General features: G+C 41.4%; 1 protein-coding gene across 3 annotated transcripts in view; it reads left to right on the top strand.

Annotated features, from left to right (window-relative positions):
- The first annotated feature begins 2858 nt into the window (after positions 1-2858).
- pbx1b (pre-B-cell leukemia homeobox 1b) overlaps positions 2859-25910 on the top strand; it is a 59230-nt gene continuing 36178 nt past the window's right edge. For all 3 annotated transcript variants that reach the window (XM_034678127.1, XM_034678135.1, XM_034678117.1), the window contains exons 1-2: positions 2859-3564; positions 4487-4560. In XM_034678127.1, coding sequence (XP_034534018.1) covers positions 3377-3564; positions 4487-4560 — 262 coding nt within the window. In that variant the 5' untranslated portion in view covers positions 2859-3376. The remainder of the gene's footprint in view (positions 3565-4486; positions 4561-25910) is intronic.

Below are 25910 nucleotides of genomic sequence, written 5' to 3'. Positions count from 1 at the left end.
ATTTTTAAAACAGAACATCAAACTGCTGTGAGTTTGTCATGCGCTCGTCGGCCCTGCCTTGTTTCTATGTTATCAAACCGTATGACACAGGACACATCATTGAATGTCTTTAGAGACATGGTGGCTGAAAATATTATATCTCAATATAAAGGTTTGTGGTTCGATCCCAGCTCCTGCAGTCACATGCAGAAGTGTCCTTGGTTATAGGGACCTCAATATCATCCAAAACAACCAAAACAATTGTGTGTAAAATGTTGATATTTCTTATGTGATATACAGCTAAAACAGCCTGGGTCAAATTGACCCCAAGGCACACCGATGCGTCATTTTTTTTCTCAGGAAATTGGAACATAACATTTTAATTTTATGTTTTCACAGTTGTCCCCATTAAAATAGGAAAAGTCATGAAACATGAAACCAAAGAAATGATGTAAGTCATCAATTTAGAGACATTAAACATTGAATGGGGTCCAACTGACCCCAAGGATAATACAAGGGTTAATTAGAAAACACAAACTTAGTTCAAGATTTAAAGCTCCTGTCAGGAGATTTAAGCTGGTTATGAAACAGTTTGATGGTAGTAGTGATGCCTATTTATGACCGACCACAACACACAAGGCTGACATGTCCTGTATTGTAGAAGTCTGAAGAAACAGCCTTTTTAACATTTTCCACTGCAAATATTTAATGTGAGTAACACATTAGGTTGTTAAAATTTAGGTTTTTCATCCGAGAACATTTCTTACACATGTACAGGACAAGATCAATAGACATAAGATGTATCACTTTGAACCCCGGGGGTGCCAAAATTGACGCAAACAGAAACTTACTCCCAGGAGCTTTAACAGTCTTACAGTTTTATAAAAAAGTCCTTGTTATGCAACTTCTCTTCTTGAAAGTACCTGCTAGAACAGTTTTGATTATTTTGTGATGTGTCAGAACAGAATAGCATAATTTGATGGCTTACCCTGCTTATATATCAGCCTGGACTTTACCAGTGTTGTCATTGCTCATGAACAGAATCTTCTGTACGCTAGTAAGCTAGTCAGATAATTTTAACAATTATGACGTCACCCATTAGTTTGGGGAGTTGAAGCCTATCAATGGCGGTCGTCAAATTTGACATAACTTTTGGAAGTTGAGGTGGACTTTTAAGTCTTCTGGCAAACCGGTACAACGTGCCTACCTGTCAGTCAAATCAGTCATCCCCCTAATTATGCAAATGCATACATAACTCAGCCATTGTATCTTCAAAACAGAGTTATTAACAGAGTTCACTCCCTGAACACAGTAGGTATGAATATAGAAATGTGTTATACAGAGCTTAAAGTATTTTTTAAACCAAGCTGTAAACATGCTTCATTTTACTGTTAAAAAGGATCTTTAAACCTGGCTGTTAACTGGTCTCCTTGGCTTTTGGAGCCTGTCTCAAGAGGACACTTGAGGAACTGCAGTTTTTTGTCTGGACTGGTGTTGTCCTAAACAAGTCCCTGGATATTTTTCTTCATGTGCTCAACCACAGGGGTGATACAGTTCACAGTCCCGCCAAGTTTTCAAAAAATGCATCATCACGTCAACTGTGGAGAAGAGAAAGAGTCCTGGAGGTAAACACTGATACTAACTTAATTTATAAACATGATCAAAAAAAATTTTTTCAAGCCATATAAAGTGGATTCAACACATTAATAAGACGGAGTACACAAAAAGAGTTGTCAGGGAATGTCACAAATTGTATCACAAATTGTATCCATACTCGATTCATTTACAAAAAACGTGACAGTGCACCTCCAGTGTTTTAGAGAGAGATCATTTAAAAACCAAGCTTACAATGATTTCAAACTGTTTGTTTTTTAAGTACATTGGTTTGTATGGTCCATATGGACATTGTATAAAAATTCATAAGTCAATATTGATTAATAAATAAGGGGAAAGGCCAAAGGTAGCTTTCAACATACTGTTTAGCTCTAGTTTCATTTTAAGCAGCTCACAGTCTCAAAGGAGGGCACTCTTCATCATTTACATACATTCCTTATTATATGTGTCACATATACAGTACATCCAGGCTGATGATCTGCTCAGCTCCGATCCACACTGAAGCTTTATTTTTTTGCCCCTCCTCCCTCTCCTCCACCTCCTCTCCCCCTGAATGGCTCTCAGTGGTGGTGGGGAGCAGCGGCGGCAGTGAGGCAGCAGCACTGGGCCTGAAGGGCACTTTTCAGCCTGGCCAGACACACTCGGGCCTTGCTGCTTGGCTGCGCAACATGGGTCACCGCCTTACATTAGGAGGACCCTGCCAAAGTCAGCCAAGCGGAGCCCTGCAACATACCTGAAAATGAATGAACAAAGTCGATGTTCCACTGCCTACTGCAACCACAAAAAAACATGTTTGACTTTAGGTTCCTATGAAAGTGAAATATTCATATCTAAAAGGTGCTTTCCATAAGGTGTCTCATCAGTGGATGGATTTTTCCACTCATAAATCTTCTATCACATTATCTGTCCAACAAATGAAAGGGTCAGCCAATAGTTTTGATTAGTGCACCTTATATCTTGGCACAGAGTGAGAATGAAATGCTCTCCCACAGAGGCAGTGGGGGCTCATGCCGAGGTCAGAGGGGGAGACTAAAGCAGACCTCTTGTGTCAGCCTCTATTATTTATTTGGAGTTGAGGCTCTATTCATCACCATGTTGCCACTCTGTACCATCTCCTTGCTTGTAAGGCAGCAGCTTCTCCTCTGCATCCCACCTTTACAGTCCAATGATCGACGTTTCATGAGAGGCACCTCAAGGTGGGGCTAAATGGTCTTATATTCCCAATCATATCGCGTAGGCGGAGTCTCACTCTCATGCTCTTTGCTGTGTTGCTGCTGCCTGCCTGCCTGCCCAGCCTGTACTGTACATGACAAAAGCAAGAGGATGGAGTGAGTGAGATAAATCCACTCCTCTTATTTCTCTCAGACACTTTTTTTGTAGGAAGAGGGGGTTTTGGATCACTGCGCCATATTACAAGAACACGGGTCCTAGTTCTTGTTAGTAGTAGAAGGAACCAGCAGCCTATCTCTTTTTACGCACAGCCTACTCCTGTGAAGGCAGCAGCAGCAGTTCAGATCAGATTTCACATTCAGCTCCGACCAGCTGAGAGAGAGAGAGAGGGAGAGACAGCCAGAGAGAGCAGGAGGGCTCGTATCTCCGCTTTCTACCACCGATCCACACTTCAGTTCGCCTGAGAAAGCCTTTGCAAGGAAAAAAAAATCGGTGCACGGCGCAAACATTAAAGCACCACTGGGATTTTTCCCCTCTTTTTTTCCTTTTTATGTATTTTTGCAGGATTTCAGCAGCGAGAGCGCCACACAGAATTAGATAGAGAGCAGCAGAGATGGACGAGCAGCCGAGGTTGATGCACTCTCACACGGGGGTAGGCATGGCAGGGCACCCCGGCCTGCCGCAGCACATGCAGGAAGGCAACGGAGGAACTGACGGCGATGGGAGAAAACAGGACATTGGAGACATTTTACAGCAAATTATGACCATCACGGATCAAAGTCTGGACGAAGCCCAAGCCAGGTAAAGATATGCTCCGAACCAGCCTGTTCTTCCCGAGGAGGGGGCGGCGGCAACAAGAGGAGAAAAAAATAGAAAAAGAAGGAGAAAGAAATTTTTCAAAATGTTTAAATTGTCTTTAAATTTACCACAAAGCTCACAGTACAGGAAAGTGTAAGTGTAGTGGCATTACACTGCCATGTGCTTAAGCCGAGAGAAACAGTAGAAAACAGCGATGGCATGCTGCAGAGTCTGTGCACAGACAGCAGCGCGCTCCGTAAAGAGAAAATAAAAGTGTGTGTATGTGGGAATTATTTCTGTGACATGCAAACGTGTCGCCCACTTACTGTCTTTTCAGGCATTTTACAAATGCAGTTTAGGTACATTTATTACAACAAACCAAAGCAGATAAAATTCCTCAAATTTGACACATAATTACTGAGTAACACTCCAGCCTGTCCTTAAAGTGGCTCCAAGCTTGTTTTGAGCGCGATGAGCGACAGTAATACAACTTTTCTCTTCTATTTTTACTCCTGATACATAATTCAACACTCCATCTATCTTGTGGAATCCACTTTAAATTCACTGAAGCTGAAAATGACTGCTAAAAGATTTTTGTTTTGTTAAGTTTTTCAAATATTTCAGTTTTAATAGTTGTTAAAATTATCAATCATTATCTATAATTACAGTATCAAAGTTAAAGCTTTGTGTTTAGGGAACAATAAATCTGTTGCACATATGTAGCTTACATATACAGGTGATAGGGTATCAAATAGTCACTTTTTTTTTTTTATCATTTTACTTTCAAATTTAAGATAAAAATTATAAACAGCCTGAAGGGAGAAATGGTGTGCTAACTGTTTAAAAAAAAGACACTGTTTATTTTTTTGGACATTATTATTCATGTTCCTGGAGTTTCCTCTAAAAGCTACTTTTTGTGTTGCAGGAAACACGCACTGAACTGTCACAGAATGAAGCCAGCTCTGTTTAACGTCTTGTGTGAAATCAAAGAAAAAACAGGTATGTGCATTTTAATTCTGCACTTAGTGAGCACAAGTCTGCAAGGCACACTCTTAACCAGGTGAACTGAACACACTGCACTGCACAGAGCCTTTTTCACTAATACTGCATGTAGCTAGAACACACACACACATAAAAAAAACACACACACACATACCACACACACACACACACACACACACACACACACACACAAACACAAACACAAAGAGGCTCTGTTCGGACTATTTTATCATCAAAGGCTAATTTGCTATTCGCACACTAAAGTCACATAGGAGAACCTGATGTTGGATATTCAGTCACAACACAATTCAGCATATAAATTTCACTGACATGTAAGACATGTGTTTCCTCCTGTAGCGTTTTAACTCTTTCACAATAGGAACTGTGGACAATTACCTTGAGCACTCCTTATCAATTATCGTGTCAAAATATGAATGAGCTTTTTTTTTGATGCTATTGTGGAATAATAGAGAGTTTGGAGCTAAAATTGTCACAAGCACATTGACGTCTCCCCTTGTGAGTTAACTGTCAAGCGTGGTGAATACGTCTCTTTCTATTCTGTATTGTGTCTCTCTATTAAAGCGGTTGTGAGAAAGCATGTCAGCAGAATAATTGCTAGGAGAGAAAATAACGTAACACAGGAGGCGTAAGTCATGTTTCCAAATCATTTTCCCCGTGACATTTCTGAAATTGGCACAGATAGAATTCAGTGCACTTCAGACTGATAGCGTGCATCTCATCTTTTTTTATTTCCCTGACTTTAGACTGATGTGCTTCTTCAGGACTCCTCAAAACGTAGAGATGTGGAGATATTGAGTTGCCAAAGCAGCGAGAGGCAGTGCTTTCACACTCATTAGTGCATGAAATCAAATGGAGGGATGGAGGGTGAAGAAGATTTTGTTTTCATTGTTCCCAAAGTTGCACTTGCTCATACTTGACCTTTGTGGCTGCGTCAACTGGTGTGTGTTTATGTTGTTTCTCGTGTGTGATCCCACCCTCGCCTGGTGCTTTCATGGATGTTTTCATTGAAGTTCACCTCGCTGCCTACCCAGCAGCACCGGCAGTTTATCTTGAATCGGCCACAGCCTCAGGAGGGAGCGGAGGGCCTTTTGAAGCCTGCTGGCTCCCTCGGCTTTTTTTGTTGTCTTGGTAGGTTTTTTGGAGGGGGGAGTGACACAGTTATGCACAGTGTTTCACTCCCTGGCGCTTCTCGGAGTTCATCCAAAGTTCGGCTCTGCTGAGAGTACAAAGTAACTTGGACCTCTTCCTGTCTGCACACCCATTCTTCTCTCTTTCAGCTGGCAACCTATAAATACAAGGTGCAGCTCACAGAGGTTTACACAGGAGATCTGGTGCTTGTCTTTAGTATTCCTGTTAGCTATGACAGTAAAAGTGAAAACACTTCACATTAGAATACAGATGACAATTTCCATTTATTTCTAAGATAAAATAAACATGAAGTTTAATTCCATTTAATATCACACAGTTCGCTTATTAACTATAAACAAACTTAAGTCGACTTTGCATATTTTCCACTTGTTGCCTTGTTGACGTATCATTCATCATCATTGCGGTCAAGTATACTCATGCTCTTAACACCGTTTCACCTTCATCAGTCGGAACACCTCCACAGTGTTGTCACTTAAAGAGTGAAGACAACACAGAGTGTAAAATAATGTTACAAACATCTGTTTCTGTGATCAGAGACGCTCCAAGAACCTTACTTTACTCACACACGAGGTAAAAAGTCTCAGTCTAAATGCGTTTACTTTACTTTAGTAACACGAAACAGTGACTTTAAAATCAGTTCTTAATACTTTGAATACAACATTTCTCCCCTGCTCAGGTGTTCTGATATTCCCTGCCTCTGGTGAAACACTCCTTTTGTGACTTTCTTAGTATTGCTTGGTTTACTGCTTTGCCAAGCATGTCAGTACTGTGCTGTGTAAAAATACAAAGAGAGCTAACATTTCTAGAAAAGACCCTGGTGATTGGTCCATCTCGTGGTTTGTCCTCCTTTAAAAAAATGAAATGAATGCATCAGTTAAAATTCCTGACAGCAGACTAAAATCAAAGATTTTGTTTGTGTACTTTTTGTAGATTTCTTGGTTTCATTTTGTTACATCCTAATTTATAGTTTGAGAAAAAGTTGAATCCTGATTGTGACGGTCAGTGCAAAGAAAAGTCCTTTTGTCTTTTAATTTTAATTGTTGGGGATTTGCTGGAACATGGATATTTGTGGTTTTGATGTTGGTGTTGTGTGAAAGTGTGTCAATGTTTTCTTCTCTGATTAAAATACAATAGGGCTGTGAGCAAAGGCTTAAAGAGTAGGGATAGATATTTGTTTAAATGGTTTACGACTTATTAGTCACATTAACAGTTTGTGAGGAGAGTCAGTGTAGATTTTTTTTTTGTCTTTGGAGGAAATGCTTTGTTTTATTATTTCAGTATTTTAAAAATGAAACTGGTGTTCCCGTGTCCTCTTTTTGTTGACGGGGCCGTATGTTCCATTTCCTCCTTTAAATATTTCAGACTGAGTGTATGTAGAGTGTCCGACTTAAACAGCCTCAGCTACTTTAAAAGCTGCTGGAGCCGCTGTAACTTTGTCCCCTCTGAGTGCAGAGGCTGTGTGTGTATCCACTGAGCTGCTGTTTGCTTGTGTGTATATTTTCCATCCCCGGCTGTCCCCGCGGAGGCTGACAGCACCTGCAGGACACAATGCCAGTGTTGATCTAAGGCCTGAACTTCTGACCCACTCTGTGTATTTTTACTGGGATGAAGTGAGGGATGGTCAACAGAAATAATGTGCAGTATAAACAATCACAACGGTGCAGCGACACCCGGGAGGAAAGGATGAGGAAGGAACACTCAATTTAAACTTTTCTTTTTGAAAGGCATCGGCTTCGTCTTTACCCCGTTTCATTCCAGTCATATTTGGGTTGTCTTTTTTACTTCAAAGGAATGCAGCTTTTCAGACCCTGTGCAGGATTCTCTGTGTGTCTGTGTATTACAGCACATTCCCAAGAGGAGATGAAGCATTAAATCTGGAAAGAATATTAATTATATTATTAAATGAGTCTGATTCATGGAATAAAGCCAAAAACAGCAGGTTTTTGTCTGTGTTAGCGTTCGTCCCAGCAACAGCAGGGTGCTCAGAGGTTCTCGCAGACACTTTCCAAAAATAAATCCAAATAATCTGACTCCTCTGCTATTGGCTCATGAAACCTTATCCTTGCACTAACTGAGTTTAAGGAGTGTAAAGATAGAGATAGTAAAAATATGAAACAACTTAATCCAAGCTTGTGCTTTCTGTATGCAGCCTTAGCAAAACTACTGATATTTCTAAGGTGGACTTTTTCTCCCCGGTCTTCAGCATCAGGTTTTGTATGATTGATGAAAAGACCTCTTTAGATAAGCAAATGCTTGACAAACTGATTTGGAAAATGAGCCGCCTTGACCTCTGTAAACACTTCACCAACATCATAAATCTCCAGCAGTGTCAAACAAAACCACTCCTTGACTGAGCTGCTCACTAAATGTGCTGCTCTGACTTGCTGTTTAATTTTTTTCCTCTCAACCTCAACAAAAGGCCAGCTTTCTTGTGGCCCGTGTTTGTGTAGTGTTCGGTTTCAAGCCTTGGGGATCCTCCATTTATAAAAATGACTAGTAGAGTGATGTAATGTTATTTTTTGAAGGGTGAAAATAGGGTGTTTTACAGAGGGCAGCCGAGGAGTGTTTGACAGGATGAAATGAGCCAGAGGTCTGATTATGGAAGGTGCATGGAAGCTCACACTACATTGACTTGTCAGCCCATTCAGAGTCTTGGCATCTGCCTATTTGTATTACAGAGGCTAAAGTCAGATCAGCTCTCACGTCATCATCTAAACACTTTGAAGCAGCCTTCACGGTGATCAGGTACGATTTCAGATATACTGCACTCTAGAAAACAATTACAAGTTTAATTCACGACTCTTTTTGCAGAAAGTTATCTGCCAATAATTTGATTAGAGTCATTATTTTTTTGTTTTGAGACATTTGTTGGATTAGGTTTGCAATTAAAACACATTTTAACTGTCACTTAATCTTTCTTTTGTCTTCTTTCAGTTAATGTATTAGTTAAGTGCTCTCTACCACATAATAAACAGAGAAAACTGATGATGCCTTTATTCTAGAGCCCAAAGTAACTTAATGAAATGTACAGCTAACTATCCAAAACTTATCTGGAGTCAGTTTGCTCAGATATCAAACAAAGAGCAGCAGGAAATGTCCCTTTATTGGAACTATTGAAGAAATGACGGAGCATTCATTTTGCTCTACAAATGACTATTATCGTTGGTAATTTTCATAAATTAAAAACTTATTGTTAATTAACAAATTCATTAAATGACTGACTGTTGCTCTTGACTGAACAAAACATTTGATGACATTAACTTTGACACTAGCAGTCATATTTTTGAACAAAGTCAGAGATAATTAGAAACTTAATTAATTAATGTATAATGTGTTTTTTGCCCATTTTTTCAGGAACAGTGCACATTTGAAAGCTTTTGTACTCCCGTTAGCTAGCAGCTCATTTACATCCGGGCAAACATGCAAACTACCACAATGAAAACAACTGTATAATCTGAAAGGCCATGCAGATAGTGAAATCAAATGCTAGCATCTTTGTATTTCGAGGTGATGTAGAGGTCTGCTCTGTTGGTGAATGTCGTGTCACAGCGGGCTGTTCCTCTCCTGCTGTCTCCCGTTGGACACAGCGAAGACTCTGATTCGTGCAGCAGCTTTTGTCTCTCTCTTATCCTTCCTCCTTGATGCTGATACAGCAGCATTCAGGGGTAGAGAGAAATGCCAAGCTCGCCACCACAGCTGTTTCCCCAATCTCTCTGCTTAATCATCCACTGAGAGAGAGAGAGAGAGAGAGAGAGAGAGAGAGAGAGAGAGAGAGAGAGAGATTCTGCTGAAAACAACGAGGGAAAAAACTGTGTTGTGATTAAGCGGCATCAGGCATGTGCTGACTTTTTACTGTGTTTGATGCAGAAACATGATTACAGAATCATCTGTGAGTGACGGCATCGTAAATGGTGTGTTAATACCATTACAGTATAGAACAATGTGCTTACATTATACATTATGCAAATTGTCAGTGGCCTAATTGATACATGTTAATCATATTAAGGAGCTTAATTATAAGAATCTTACTGTGCTGCCATTTGTTAATTAACACTGACATCACACGAACAAGGAAGTGATCTATTTTTATCAAGAAGTTTCTCCTCCATCGTATAGCCTCATCCTTGTGAAAAGAAGCAGGATTATCTTGTTTCTCTATTTTTAACTGATGTATTTTTTCAGAATTTCCTGAACTGATGCATGCTTTTTTTTCCTCTTCCCTGAAGCCCACTGGATGCATTTTGTAGAAAAATTACATTAAGCTCCGAGCACCCCTGCAAGTGTGGAGATTACAGACTGAAGGCAAGATCCAAGTCGACTTGTAAAAGAGCGTGAGGCTCCATCTTTTACCTGAATGTCGACTCCTGCGCCCTACGCTCTGCCTAAATATCACTGTTCTGCCATTTACCTCGTTCACGGCTCTCTTTGCAATCTCACTCCCTCCAGGTTTGGTCTGCCTTTTTTTACACCGGCCTCCTTAATATGTTACGAATTTAATCAAGTCTGCAAATTTGTTATGCACGTTAAATTGAACATGCAATGGCACATTTGAATGTGGTTGCCATACCAACCCCCCAGGAGTTCATTTTCTATAATGTAGTGTTTGGAATCTCATTTCCTCCACTTTCCCCCGCTGCTACTTGCAGACGCCACCTCCAGGCTCGACTGTATGTTCACTATGAAAGAAGCTTGGCTGCCACAGCTTTCAAACACTGGAGGGAGGGAGAAAGAAAGGAGAGAGGGAGAGAGAGAGAGAGAGAGGCCTCTCTTCACGTAGTGGAAATGACACAAATTAATATACACTACTTAAACCAGACCAAGATTAATGGTTCCCTTTCGCTGCAGCTTAGTCCCACTGTCAGTTGCCGGGTGCTCGTTGGACAAAATCAACACTAATCAACATTTATTCCACTTTTGCCCTGGGCTCTCAGGAGTCTGGCAGGACTGTGTGCCCCCCCTCCTCCCTTCCCTCCCAGCAATCCACCCCTCCCTTCGTCCGTCTCGCTACGCTTTTCACCTCTCATCCAGCTCCTCCATACATCACCCTCCTCACACCGCACGGCTCCTCTGAGGAGAGTGCGCCCCCTCCTATCAGGCCACATTAGAGTCATGATAGATTTTCTCTTTTCATTTGCATCTGATATTTAACACAGCAAAGCAGTTGCTCTGTCACTTTACAGTACAAGTGAGAGAGTGTGAGTGTGTGTGGGTATGTATAAATTTGTGCATGCAGGGTTTTGTTTGTGTGTTTTCAGAGCAGTCAATTCACTCTGTAATCTTATCTGCACTCAGTGTCCTCTGCATTATGAGAAACAGGATACGCATGTGTGGAGAGTATTCATACAACACTTCATTTTCTGAAAGCATTTAAAAATACCCACATCTGGGAAACTGAACTCCAAGGTGCTGCTTTTAAGACAAAGATATCACATGAGTCTTCCTCTATGGAGCTACATTTTCAGTGACATAAATATTCTTTATATTTCTGTGACCTGCTGTGGAGACATCCTCAGATCTGCTGACTCTTTTTCTGCCTCACAGAGCAACATTAAGCGTCCTGTGAAGACTCATAATTGGCCGAGCTAATGCAGGTCCCAGTTCTACTGCTACTGCATCTCATTGTCATTCCACCAGCTCAATAAAAACATGCTAAGAGGGACACTTATTGAGAAATATGCCTGCAATTAAACAGTGTGTATATCTGTAACTTTTAATGCACAGTAAATGAAGATCACACTGTGCCTTTAGAAAATAAGGACTGCATCATTGAGTCACATTAACTATGAGTGCGATATAAGGATACCAGCATTTCAGACTAATTATGAGCTGAGATGCAATCAAGGAGAAATATACTTGAGGATTGCGATACGATATTTTGCAATGCTGTGCAGATTTTAATCAAAAATGTAAATGCAAAAAACAATTAACTGGAACATGCAAATTTCTTTGCTCATAGTACACCTGCAGTTAAGCTATTCTGTATATTACAGGGGCAGAATCATTAATGCAGAACCCACTATCAACAGTATTTGAAAAAAAAATGTTTAAACGTCACACATAATGTTTATGGTGAGTTTATTGATACTATGACAGTTTTTCTGTAACTAGATGAATAGAAACTTACAAAATCAGCCCTTGTAACAACACACGTATGTTCGTGCATTGTTAGAACACATGCATTAGTGATTATTAAGAATTTATTTTATCCTATGAAATCCTGCGATACACAATGTTTTTTAAAAATGGACATTTTCAGGCATTTCTCTCCACATCACAACATCAGGCCCCATTGCTTATTTATCCCAGAAGGTGAAGTGATACTGTTTTATATGCACCAATAAATGCTATATTTGGCTCAAGAATGCTAACTTTTCTTAATTTCAGAAACCCTTAAGCTTTTGTTCATTGAGTGATGACATGTTTCCTCCAATTTCACCCATCATCGTAATCTGTCACCAAAAACAGAGCACATTAGATTTTATTTTTAGGACGATTTCCTCACAAATTTTCTGATAATTGCTCTGGTACTGATTTATCTGACAGGATAATGTTCTGACAAAGGCTGTCACTGTATTTCTAAAATGTGATGACTGTTCAGATGTGGGGTAAATGTTAAATTTAAAATCTGAAATAGTTAGTTCAAAGTTAAAATTCAGAGTGTATAAAGGCAGCAGGTCATGCTGTTGTTTTGTAGTTCAGGGTGTTCATATACGGCTCAGTCAGTCTGTTCAGCAAATAAGCCTTTTGTTGTTCTCTTCACTTACACACGATTCAGAAAGTAGGGAGCCGTGCTGAACTGACGACTTTAACAGGAATCATGTAGCGGTGCTGACTGTAAAATGCTCCTGCTTACAGTAACCTAAACTCACTGCAATGACACAACTGAGGCTCTGTGAATGAACCCAACACTTCCAGTTGAAGATGAATTCATTTGAATGTTTTTGTCACTTTTTGGGGTAGCAGACCATATCTTTGCTCATGTGTTAATCAGTATTTTTTGTAACAAGAATACATCATAAATTCTTAGATTTAGCTTGCATACTTTCAGATTCTCTTCATCCAGCTATTGTATTACCCACTTGTTACTATTTAGGGAGCTGGATGTGCTGGATCAATTCCCAGCATGCATTGGGGTGAAGCCAGGGAAACACCCTGAACTGGCGAGCAGTCAGTCACAGCAGTTTCAGATTTAATTCCTGTCTTGTAATCTGAGGTGGAATCCCTTCTTGGTTTTTAGAGTTTGCATGTTTGCTTTGTTCCTCTCTGAAGATGAAAATGTGCAAACAGCTGATGCCTCTTTTCCTGCTTTGCCAAAATATTCAGCGCTATGTTGTCCATCTCGTAGCTTTGCATGGCCAGAGGCATTGTCACGGCACCAACTGGCCTCATTGAAGTGACACCCGGTGCTTTGTCAGCTTTGTCTCAGGTGCCAACCTGCACGTCCCAAAATAAACTGTCATGCAATGTGGCAGCACAGAGAAATGTAGGAGCATGTTGTGGGGCCCTATCCCCCCCCCTGAAAGGAAACAAATGTTCCATAGCAGAAATGCATTGTGGTTTTGGATGCCTTCCCAGCTTCGACACCAGCGACATGGTGGGGAACTTAAAGCGCAGAGTGTGATCGTCTGCAGGAGCAGCAGGGGTCACAGCAGGTGGGATCACATAACTTAGAGTTTTTCTGCATCGACAGAGCCTTTTATTCATTTTTTTGTGATTTCTATTCACTCTGGACCTGTACCAGTTTGACAGCTCTTTGTTATTTGCAGACATCCTCCTCCAGAAATAGCTTATGCTTACTGTAGTTAGCTCCTCTTCCTGTTTTATAAATGGTCTGTCATTTTCTCTCTGCGGTGCAACATTACACCAGCAGAGTAAACGGAGGATGTGCTCTTGGTTGAAGTCACTTTCAGGCTGATGTCAGGAAGTTGGAAAGGGTGAGCATGTGGAAAGTCACACGCAGAGACTCCTTACCGACCTCCAAGCTGTAACCACTGGCCGTATATATCTGCCCTGCTGGGTTTGGCACAGGGCGTGTGATTCCTGTTAGATCTCAGCGTGGCCTGTGTGCTCTATAGCTGCCATGACATTTTTATGACTAGTGGACTGAGGTAAAGGTGGGAGGCACAAAGGCTTGAAATGGAAGTTCAGTCCTCACCTCTAGAAGCTAATGAGGAACCAGGAGCTAATCATGCAGACGAAGGGAAGGATTCTGTAGCCGGACAGCAACAGGAGTCACGAAGATGTTTCACTATACCTAGACTGCAGACTACTGAGCAAGGACTGGACCTGCAACAACTTATCTTATTGGGTGTGGCTGCTTCATCCAAACAGATAAACAAAAACACTCCTCTAAGTGTCCGCTGGTGCAACAAAGTATGACTCAAATAGAATAAGAACTGATGAGACATTTTATATTTTATATGTTTTAATTACACCGAAAAATAACTAATCATGGCATCATAATTATGAAATGAACTGCAATTCAAAAACAACACCTTTAAATTATGAAGTTCAGTTTCTAAGATTCACTTGTATCTAAGCAGTTAACTGTAGCTCACATGTAACAGTATTAGCCTACTGTATTACTTAAAGCTCCTCTGTGGAGTTGTGGAGCTACAGCTTAGATACACATGTGATCAACACTTCTGGCCTACAATAATACGAATGTTAACACTTATTTTGAGCGACTACTATTTTGTTGCTGACCAATGAGGGTGAGCATTTAATCATTGAGTCGACCAAACATGCACATCCATGGTTAGACATTTTAATATCAGGTTCAGTTAAGCCCTGACTGTCTGAGTGATTCAATTCTGACAGATAGATTATGATTATTATTTAGTTATCACAGGTACTAGATTTGTCAGTCCTTGATAGCCATGTATTAATAATACTCAACAGGCTGATGCAAGATTAGCTTTTAAACAATCTGGTCTTAAAAAAAACAAAAACAACAATTTCATTAATACAGTTGAAAACTGATAATCAGAATAATCTTCAGTTCTATAATCCAGCTGGCTGTCCTGTCGTTGTTATCCCGGCTGATGAATGCCTGATGCTCCTGCGCCTGCTGTAAAGAGATTGTGTTGATAAGTTAATATTCCGACAACAGAGATGAGATAAAGAGGTTTTAGGAGTTTGGAGGATAGCGTAACCTTGATAAAACGCTCGTCTCAGTGACATTGATTTTCACCATCCATCTTCATCTCATATGAAGTATGCAAATGGTGGCATCGGCAGGGAGTGGAGTACAGTGCTGTTAAATGGGCCATTTCAAATGTTCTTTGTACTATGCTGACTTCCAAAAAATTCCTTGTCAGCCAGCTCGGCACACGCTGGAGCCGTTTTGGAGACACTATTCCACTTTTATTCTCCATCTTCCTCCATCTCTCCCCCTTCTAACCACCCTCTCTCCTCCCTTTTTCTTCCCTTCCTCTCTCCTTGCATGCCATACAAATTAGGTATACACTGACAGTGTCAGAACGGCTTCTCATGAAATATTAACAGCTTGTAGAGAATTTTACATCGCTACATTTCTCTTCATTTTTAACTATGTCAGCACAGGCTGTGGAACATTTATTGGTGTGAGTTCAGGAAGGCTATTACCCTACCTGCTTTTTTCATGTTAAAGATGATATCCATCAACCCTCCTTACACATGCACGCAGTCTGACTCACCTCACATACCCCTCCTTTGGAGAAAAGCACAACAGTTAACCCAGGATACAAGATCCTGGATGTAACAAGGTGTTTATTGCACCATGAAGCTTCTAATTATCCTTTATGAGTAAGATAAGACCAAATACTTTACATTAAACAACATATGGATAGCTGTTAAAATGTCTTCATGGAAGGTAAAACCTGAGCTGACAGTGATAAACCGCGAATCCAATTAGAATCGGTGTATCTGAGAGGCATCGTTTCTCCCTCATTTCTCTCTGAGATGGTTTATTTTCCATTTTTTGATTTCATTGATTCACACATTCAGCAGTGTGGGCGGGGATGGCCTCTCTCCTTGTCTGCCTTTTTGTTGTATGGCCTCTATAAAGATGGAGCTGTCAATCATCTGCAGGCTCTCCTGAGTCCTGAGAGGCAGCATCAGCTCTCAGTGAGGGACTGGAACAATGACTTTTGTTGTCACACATGTGCGTTTCTATGGAGCATTCTGTGGACAGTGTGTCGCCCTTTAATTAAATTCATGCTTTTGTTGTGAGAGGAGCTAAAGGGACGCACACAGATGGTTGTCCACATAATTGAACTGATTCAATACAGGAACTTGAAGAAAGGTCATTTAGATCCTGTGATATGAGTGAAATAGCTTTATTCAAAGATCATTTCAAGTTATTAATTCTAGGTCACTTTGTACCCGTTTTTTGTTATGCTAATGTTACGCAGTAACTTCTGCCAGCTGGAAATCTCATTGCATTGTCTGACAACCACCTAGGCTATTGAGCAGGTTACTAATAAACTTGAGGTTAGACTAGACTAGCTCAAACACTTCTGTAGAAGAATAATCATAAAAACTTAAATCACGCCTTCCAGCAGTCCTGCTCATTAATTATTACCCATTATTTGTTTATGCACATCGTGCGTGTGTTTTGGATACATAGCTATTTGTTTTTAATTGTGTAATGGACATTTTCATGCTTCCATGAACTGAAAAATTTAAAAATCTTTGCAACTGAGAACTATTTTTCTTCCACTTCTCTTTCCTATCCACATGTGCTCTGTATGAGCTGAACTGCAATGATATCTCCATTGTTTACAGCATAGGGTCATGTATGCCTAGACACTTGCGTATCACAGTTTATATGTTGCTGATACGCATGTTCTAAAGACTTCTGTGAAACGAAGTGAATCCACTAACCTGAACTTTAGAAGATACAGGGGACATGATTCCTTCTGTGATTGCTTCATTTCTGTAAAAATAAATGGAGGAAATGAGTTGATGAGGTGTATCCTCCTCTCTTATCACATGTAGCTGGGGCTTGCTCTCCTCTTGACTAATGATGATGTGTGGCACAGGTAGCTGTCACCAAGGCATGATTAATTAAAAGGGAAACTGGGCCAATTTGTCATATTGTTCTAACTGTGGTCATAAAGCGAGGAGAGTTGCACTGATGATGCCTCCTCTGCCTCTGAGGAACCTACATATCCATATCGTGTTGGGTTCTGATGCTATTTGTAAGATGCCTCATCAGCTCGGGGGAGTTTTTATCAGAGACTGTCTCTACACAGACCTGATAACAATTAGAGGTGTCTGCTTTGGAATGGGGTTCAGAAATATGAGTGTGCTGAGCGGAGCTGACATAATGAACAGAAGAAGCTCAGGGGAGAGAGCTGAGTTTGAAGTCTTGGAAGCAAAGAGTCTTTTGCAACTAAGATGCAGAAAAATCTGCAGTAGACTTTGCGTGTTTTTAAGATCCAGCCATGCAACAGTGATTAGCATTGTTGGGAAGCCAGTGGCTCACAGTGTTGCTCTCGGTGCTCGCTGACTGAGGCTTCTCAGCTGCCAGCTGCGGGTCTCACTGGCGGCCCAGTGAACAGGGCAGAAGTCTTGTTTGTGTTGGACTGCAGTGTTGCTCCCAGCGTGCAGCCTGGCCCTTGTCAGCGGCCCTGTCATTCCTGTCTCGGGCCTGTCCCGACAGCAAACCCGGACTCCCACGTCACTAAGGCGGGCTCGTCCTGGGAGAGACAGGTGTCAGAATGTGAGCCACCCCTCCTCCTCGTCATGCTTCGTCCAGGCAGATGCCGGCTGCGACCGAGCCACATAGTTGAAGCTGAGCAACTTGGAAAGAAGGGTCATCTCTGCCACCCATTCACAGCCGCCATATCGCAGGAGACCCAAGCTCCATCAGCGTGAGAGTGCTCATGTCAGATATGGAGCATCCACCAGAGGAGACTGTCCCAGTCCAAGAGCATCACAGACTGGGGGCTGCATCCTGACTGACTGACACACTGACTGACAGCTTTATTGTGTCCTTTGAGGAACCGGGATGAAAGGCTCTCATGAAGAGGCCGCACTAACACAGACCATACTCGCATGCGCTTGGGAAGAATTACTTGTTCCTTTGTTTGCATTGTTGTTTCTTTGTATAGAGTCCACGTCTTTTAGCTGACAACACTCTTTCTCTAATTGTACAAAAGCAGCCATGGAGGAATCTGACACATTATTTTCTGACTGCAGTGCTTCAGCTCCAAGGACTCAGGAGTCTGGGATTTCATGAGGAATTCACATTGACTTGTAAACTTTTTCCCCTGAGAACTTCCTCTGATATTGTCAGGCTTATATAAAAAAGCAATTAAATGATACAACAGTTGCATTTTTTTTGTATGGGTACAGACACAAGCACTGAGCCAAGCTACAGTCCCAGAAACCATATGGAGACAGATCCACACAATATTAATCAAGTATTTCAGCGTATGGTTGTGTAGATTTACAGTATTTTGTGAATTTGCCTCACAGTGAAAGCAAAATGCCAGTCATAAGGTGAGTGACCTAATGCAGCAGTACCAATACAAAGCAACTTCTAGCTAATGTTTGCTAACATTAGCCAAATGGGGGTTACCAAACCAAGCGGGGCTGTAGCAGAAAAACATCTGTTCTGATTTCTGAGGCAGGGAATTTTATTGCTTGGTTGTTATTGGTCATTGCAAATGAAAAGATGTGAGATCTTATGAATCCAACACCGTCTCCCTTTTACGTTGAAGTAGCATTGGCAAAGTATCTTCAGGCAGACATATTTGACATGCTATACTTGTACTGTAGTGGAGCAAAACCCAAAAATACATACATAACAGAGTTAGAAGTTATAGAAGTAAAGAAAGCTGCACCATGCTGAGTTCAAAAGCTAAGCTTAAATATGGCCCTACGAAATCCTTTTTATTTTTTTCTAAATTCCGTCTTTTCCATTTTAATTGTTTAGAATTCAGTTTTTTACCCTTTACACTTATTTTTTACCACCAAATAGTGTGCTTTTTGTGTCAGTGAATAAAATGTCCATTAATGAAATGCAAAAATCCTGAAATTTATTGATGCAATACATCATTGGAAAATTTTGCCCAGTACTTCAAATCAAAACATAATAACATAACAATGTACCAATCAGTGTTATAGGTACAAAGTGCTTATAGCACTTATTGTTTTTCTCTGTTTTTCACATGGCTTTTGGACGACAAGTGGTCATCACATGTATTGTTACGTTTCCAGTCAACAGTATGTTGGCAGAATTTGCAAAAAAGCATGTAACCTGACACATAGAGGTCCTTTGGGAACTTTTCAGCTCTTTATGTTGGAGTAAGAGATGAGTTTCATGTTTTTTTTGCAGACTTAGCCTGCGTTTCTGGTGGCCGCTTCGACATGTTGTTTATTTGGGGAGGGGGCGGGTGAGTGTTTGTGAGGAGATGCAGACAAACGTTCCTTCTCCTCGTGATGACAGCATTTCAGTCACATTATGTCAATTTCCACGATATTCTGCGTTTAACAGTAGATTCTAGTTTTTATTTGGCCAATTCAGCGATTCGGGCCCTACTTAAAGCAATGCTTTGTCTGTAGCAGCTAGCACAGAAACTCATGAGATGTAACACCATATTTATGCAGCGTGACAGAGGATAACTAAAATTGGTGGTGAGATTGAGCGTTGAACATAACCTTTAAGGTGAAATGAAGACAAAAGAAGGTGTAAAATCCCAAAGCCAGTTTTACAAAAGGGATAAATCAGTGACTGTCTACAAGCATGGACAGTATAACAGCTGCCTATAAGTGAGGCCAAAAAATATCTAGCTCCCCCTGGTGACTTTTAACAGTAAATTATAAAGCCAGCCTCCTTAGGAAATTTAGTTTTACTATTAAATCACAAACTGTTTTTTCTTAAACCTCTCAGAGCAGTAAGTTCTCATCATGCTATAGTTTAACTGCAAGTCAGGAAGTTATTTAAAAAGAAAAAGGGGATCCGACATCACAAAATGCTGCAGCTTCTTTACAGCAGAGTAGAGGAGGAACAAAGAGAGAAAACGTTACAACACTAGCATAAGAGTCTTTGAACTTTCTTCAACAGTGAGTTTCTGCTTTAAATCAATAAGAACCTGTTCTGCTGTGGACTGTACTGACCATTTCATTTGTAGGTTAAATGTGTGCTTTAGTTAGCTGGATCCTGCCGTTACACCTGCAAGATCTGGTTCTTTCTTGGCCTCAAAATATGTCACTAGTATGAGATGTTAGCACCCGTCATGGCAGTATTTTGGCGTCGCTTTTGTATAACGGGAGGAGATGGAGGTGTGTTGTCCATATTTTTATACAGTCAGTTGCATAAAAACAAAAAGGCAAAGAGAGAAAGCAGCGCAGAGATAGATGCAACAGTTTCCTCAATTTTGAAGCAAATTTGCCATATTTTGCTGCTGTTCTACCTGTCACTGCATGACATTTTTAGTCAAAGACATTATATCAAGTAGTGAAAGCCAAATGACTAATGTACCTTCTTCTTCTCTTGCTTTTGTGTCTTCAGACTCTGTGGCTAGCATCCCTATTTTCTCCCACTGTGTTATTTTAGTAGTCATCTAAATTGATCCACGCTGAAGCCAGACAGAGATTGCTGTATATTTAATGTCTTTCAGCAGCCACATTAAGAGCACAGCTTGTATCGGGAGGTTGTGTGTGTGTCAAAATGTGTGTGTGGGTGTTTGTGTAGAGGGGTGGAAGGGGGGCTGTGACATTAATAATTTAATTGCAGCCGTGTATCTGAATGCTGCAGGAGCGCCAAGTGATGGATATTTTTAATGATATGAAGAGTGAAGCTCTGAAAGATCAATGCCGCCACACACAACCACACACACATTAATAAAGCCACACGTACACACACACAATGTCTGTCAACGTGAATGTAAGTGCCTAGTGAGGATGATTGTGTCCCCCTACTAATATTGTTTTGGTCGGTAACCCGTCTGGTCTGATCTTCTGGGCTGGAGGTCTCCGGCCTGAATGACTCTGTCCCCTTTGCTGGTGCTGTCAGAACTGACAGTCCTCATGTTTATTTCATTTTGCGTCTCTGCTGTTTCCCTATCCTCCAATGTCATTAACGCTCCGAGCCAGGACCCTGCAGTGGCGCGCCTAATGAATTCCTCTGCGGCTCCTCGCTCCCCACCTAGTTACCCCAGCTCAAGGTGTCAAATTAAAACAGGCTGAGAAAGAGTGAAGAAACCGCTCACATTTGTACGTGTGTACATTTGCTTTATTGCACGCTATGTCTGGTGGTTGCATGGTAACGTTTGTTTTAAGTTGTCAGGATTGAGAAAGTGTTGCATTTACCCCTGACCATCAAAACAAAGCAGCAAAATGAACTTTTAACCTTCCCATTAAAAAATGAGTCAACAACAATAGACTAAAACACCTCTCTGGTGCAGAAATGAGTTTGATCCTGTAAAAAAAGAGCTCTCTCTGAAGTCAGTGTGCTGCTTTAACCCTCCTCTTCGTCTGCGATCAGTGTGATTATCCTGCGTTATTTGATGAAGAATCGTTGCGTTTAACATTCGGGATCTGCAGGATAATTTGGGGAATGAAATTAGCAGCAGTGAGGATGCCTGGGTGGCTGCTAATTGTGCTTATTTAGTTGTCATTGTGATAAGCGTAACGAGGCCAGACGTGTTATTGAGCTGTGAGGCTGCAGTGGGAAAGCAGATTTCTTACTTTTGGCACACACTATTAGAATCTTTCATGTTTCTGGGAGGTGTAAGGTGTGAATTGGTTTACTATTGATCCAATCTACTTAATTTCAAGCATGTATAGCAAACATGCTTTGGAGGAAAAAGCAGTCGTTCAATCGCAAGTATTTGCATGGTTTTGTCCTCAGCTAGCGTTATTAATGCTGAAATTGAGGTTAAGTGAGGCCATTGCTGTGTTATTCTCTATATTTCCATTTCCCAGTGGAGACCCTTCAGAGGTGACCACACTGCTACTGCTGGAGTGTCAGAGGAGCAGCAGGCCTCCCTGTGTGGCTCTCTCTCTTTCTCTGACAGCACCGGAAGATGGAAAATGGTGTCAATCAATTCATCAGAGCGACACGGGTGGCTGTGCAGAGAGGAGAGCTGGGGGCGTGGTAATGGCAGCGTGCAGGAGGAGCGCAGCACATGATTATGGCTTCCTGCTGCAACTATTTCTCCTCGCCCCTGCCGCTGATGCTGCAGCGCCTTAATGGACTGACTGAGTGTACAGCCGCCGCTCTACGGCAACAAAAGGTACCTGCAGAGCATCTTTAGTGGACACAATGGCAATCTGTTCTTGTGTCTAAAGGGCCTCCTTCCCAGCATCTCTGTGTGCTCCCCAGTCTCTGCTGTGTTCTGGACCACCTTGGCACTTTAAATCCACGGCTTGTTAGCCTTAAAAGAATGTGCAGTGTTAATTAAAGATGTGTAAATATGCTTGAACGGGCCGCATCTTCACATTAAGAGAGATTTGTGGAATCAGGGCTGTGATATATTTTAATTAAGGATTAATTAAAAAATAATGGGGATTTTATTTTGCCTGGCAGACTGGGTTTGGACCTGATTCTGGCGTCTGCTGTGAGCTCATCAGTGGAATATTGAGCACCTCGCCTGCTTCTCAGGAGCTCAGGGAGACTCTCAAGGTCTCATGAAAACAAAAGCTCTACCATCTTCTCTTTGGAACAAAAAAGAAAACAGACATTTACTGTGCGAGGGAGTGGCCAATGCATTGGCTTAATTAAATTTTTTCCACCCCCCCTCCTCATCTTCACCCTCACCCATCCTCTTCTCTCTTTTTCGGCTGGCAGAGCAGCAGAGTGGCTCTGAGACACGGAACACTAGTTGTGCTGGCAATTATGTTAATGGGATGCTATTAGGCCATGATTCCGTATGAGCGATCGGGGAGAAGAAGAGCCCCGGCGGCAGAAAATGATAACGGAGCGTGCGCCTCGTTGATATCGCTCCAGCAGGATCATTTGCATAATGAACCCTCCCCACTAACGAGGGGTGTGGCCTCGACACTGAGCTACTTAGAAGGCTCCGGAGTCGCAGCGTGAGGCGAGCCGACACTGAAAGCACAATGTGACAAAAAGATTCATGGACTTCACTAGTCGTTGCGAAAGCCATTTTGGCACGAGTGTAAGTGTAGCATGCAAATTCCTCTGCTGGTTCCTCCTCAAACAGAGTTTACAGGCTCTGCTCAGTGTTCCCCTCAACACAGAGACATGACAATGCAATTCCTCTGTAGTGCACTCTTATCTTAAAAAATGAATGAAGTCTCCACATTGAAGACCCTTTGGTCTAATTTTGTCAATTTTCTTGGACTGACTGTAATCAAAGGTGTCTTTCTTTTTGTTGGTGCATAAAGCACATTGTTTGTCTTTGGCTTCCATAAATAGTTACAAATCAAATATTCATTATGCTGCCATTTTCAATCTTTTCATTTTTAACTTTCAACCTTTCTCTTCAGAGTCCAAATTTTGCATTCCATGTTCAGCACACACACACAAACATGCGCACACACTGACACAGTGCAGAGTTTTTGGCTGTATGATTCACTAAGCATTAGGAAGGAAAGTACCTTGGGGCACCAAAGCCCTGTGGATTCCCTCAGCAGTTAAAATAAAACAAGCTGAGCAGGGACTGCTCCACTTCATTCACACTGCTGCATTTACTTAACATACACTGCATCTATGGCAGCTTCTTTAAATCTTTTTATACATCTGAGGTTATGTATTGAAGCTATTGATTCCAATACTAACATTTTATTATTAATTTGGCTGCACAGTGCAGCATCTTTATTTATGCATCGCTCCTCTCTCTTGATGTCTTGATGTATTATTTGTGTGTCCATGCAGAGTGTGTGTATTTTTCCTGCAGCCCGGCCTGTCGTCTTTAGACACAGCCTCCGGATTTGATCAGAATGATCTGAAGGCCCAGGGGAAGACATTAAACACCCAGAATGCCCCTCAGGCTGCTCTCCCCTCCTCTCTTTTTCAACCTTTCATTCTCCCTTAATGAGAACTCCTCCTAATTATTTCAGTGGCTGGAGCGTGGGGACACAGCCGGAGTTAGATCCCCTGCGCTCGGACGTGACTGCTATGCTGATGAAGGCGGGGGATCAATAATTTAGGCTCTAGCTTTAATGGCGGGGTGAGGAGAAAGCGATACATCTGAGTCAGAGATTGCATTTTAAAGGCACAGAGCGAGCTCCAGCTTGGCTGGCGGAGTTAACTAGAAGCTCCTGAATGTGTTTGCTGTAAACAGCTGACACATTTATGTTTACTGGAATTCTTATCGCTCTTCCTCTAAAGCTAAGTCTGCGTCTAAGTGCTTGTTTACCTGGCTTTGTATATCCCACATTCAATTATTGCAGTCTGCAGAGTCACTCTGAAAAGGTTTCACTCGCCAAATGATTTGCATTTGAAGTACATGGGGATATAATTGATTTAGAGGCATGAATATTGATAGTATCTTATCAGCTCAGTGCCCATCCCTCAAGCAGCTCTGTAGAGAATAATGGTCCTCTGAGCATTTTTCTGGTCATCTTGCTTTAGCGGATGCACACATAATCTTTAAGTGTACAGAGCCTCGGCTCCATGAAGCCCTTCCATCTCCCTCTGGGGAGGCATCCATGCATCTTTTAAGGACTTCACATCAAGCAGGCCTGAGCAGAGTACCCTGCAGTCTCTCCCTCAATTATTAAAGCTGGGATTTTGATGCTCTGTTTTAAGTTAGCCTTGGAGGAGAAGAACCAGCCTCATGCAGAGGACAGTAGCCTCAGCCAAGGCTTACATCCATCCCCTGCAGGAAGAGAAAGATGGTGACAATTTTCTACGGCAATTTATTAGAAGACTCTTGTTTTTAACGGAAACTCTGAGGAGGTTTTGAAACATTCATATGGATTTCATATTGCAGATCTTCCCTCTTCAAACAGAATGATTCACTGCGGCTTGCATTACAGCTTTTCCAGCCCTGCAAAAGATGTCACTGCATGATAGAAAAAAGGGGCTGCTTCCAATTATAACAGGGGACACATTTGCTCACAATGTTTCCTTTGATTGATGTGTGAAGGCTGCGGTCGGGGCTTTAACCAAGTCCAAATGGCTGGGATTGAAACATTACTTATTGACTCAGCCTGACAAACAATAACATCAAGAATAGACATCAGTGTCCTCGCCGCTGGTTGCCATAGAAGTAGGAGAAATGAGCGATGAATCAAGCGAACACGAGAAAGGATCTCACGTTTTTCTCATCAGCACTTGTAATGTTCGATGAAGTTATTGAGCACACAATCCCACGTGGCCTTGATTTGATGTCATTGTTTATTTTCTCATTTAAGTGCCAAAGAACTCATGCAAACTCCTTAAATTGTTTGGCTGATGGCGTCGGCGCTTTATATAAACTCCATCCATTGTCTCTGTGAATTGCAGCTGCCCTTAACTCTGATTAAATATTGATATGGATGTAAACACTGGTGCCATATTGAGTTCTTTATTCAGAGTCACAGTCTCCCTCTGCAGTGTGGAATGAGCTGCTTGAGAAATAGGCCCATTGTTTCAGGGCTCACCGTTGATTTATGGTGACAAAATAAAGTGTTCTGACACCGAGCTCAAATTAAGGCTCAACGAAGGTGTCGCTGAATTTGAATAAATCCTTCTGCCACTGCAAGCTAACATGCATGTCCTTGTTTTGCGACACACATGAAACTGTGCGGCTGTCGCAGTAATTTAATGTTGTCTTCCAAGGACATAAATATTCTCTGGTTGAGGAAAGGCAGAGGAATAGTTCACTAATTGATAATTGACAAGATTTATTCAGCATCCACAATCAATCAACACAACGCTTTTTAAAGTGGTTTGTTACATGAAAGCCAGACATGTCTTTGATTATTTGATTTGCACAAGTGTGGGCCCAAGTGTGCTACACATGCATGTAAATAGAAATTTGAGGATAATGTATATTCATTTCTACTCCTCCACTTCTACTCATTAACTGTTGGTGTGTTTGTTTTTTACTTTATTAATACAAACACCATCAATTCCCTAATGGTTATTTATGTAAAAAAACAAAAGCATGAAAACCATGTTGAAGAAAAAATTACTGACGTGTATTTTAATCTTATAGTTTGACCTCTTATCCGTCTGTTAACATTACAGAGGCGGGGTTTATGACCTGTACTGCAGAAAGCCAGCAGATGAC

Source organism: Notolabrus celidotus, chromosome 2 (genome assembly GCF_009762535.1).
Source record: "Notolabrus celidotus isolate fNotCel1 chromosome 2, fNotCel1.pri, whole genome shotgun sequence".
Taxonomy (NCBI): domain Eukaryota; kingdom Metazoa; phylum Chordata; class Actinopteri; order Labriformes; family Labridae; genus Notolabrus; species Notolabrus celidotus.
The sequence above is the reverse complement of the archived record's forward strand: the minus strand, read 5'-3'. Positions and strand labels throughout refer to the sequence as shown.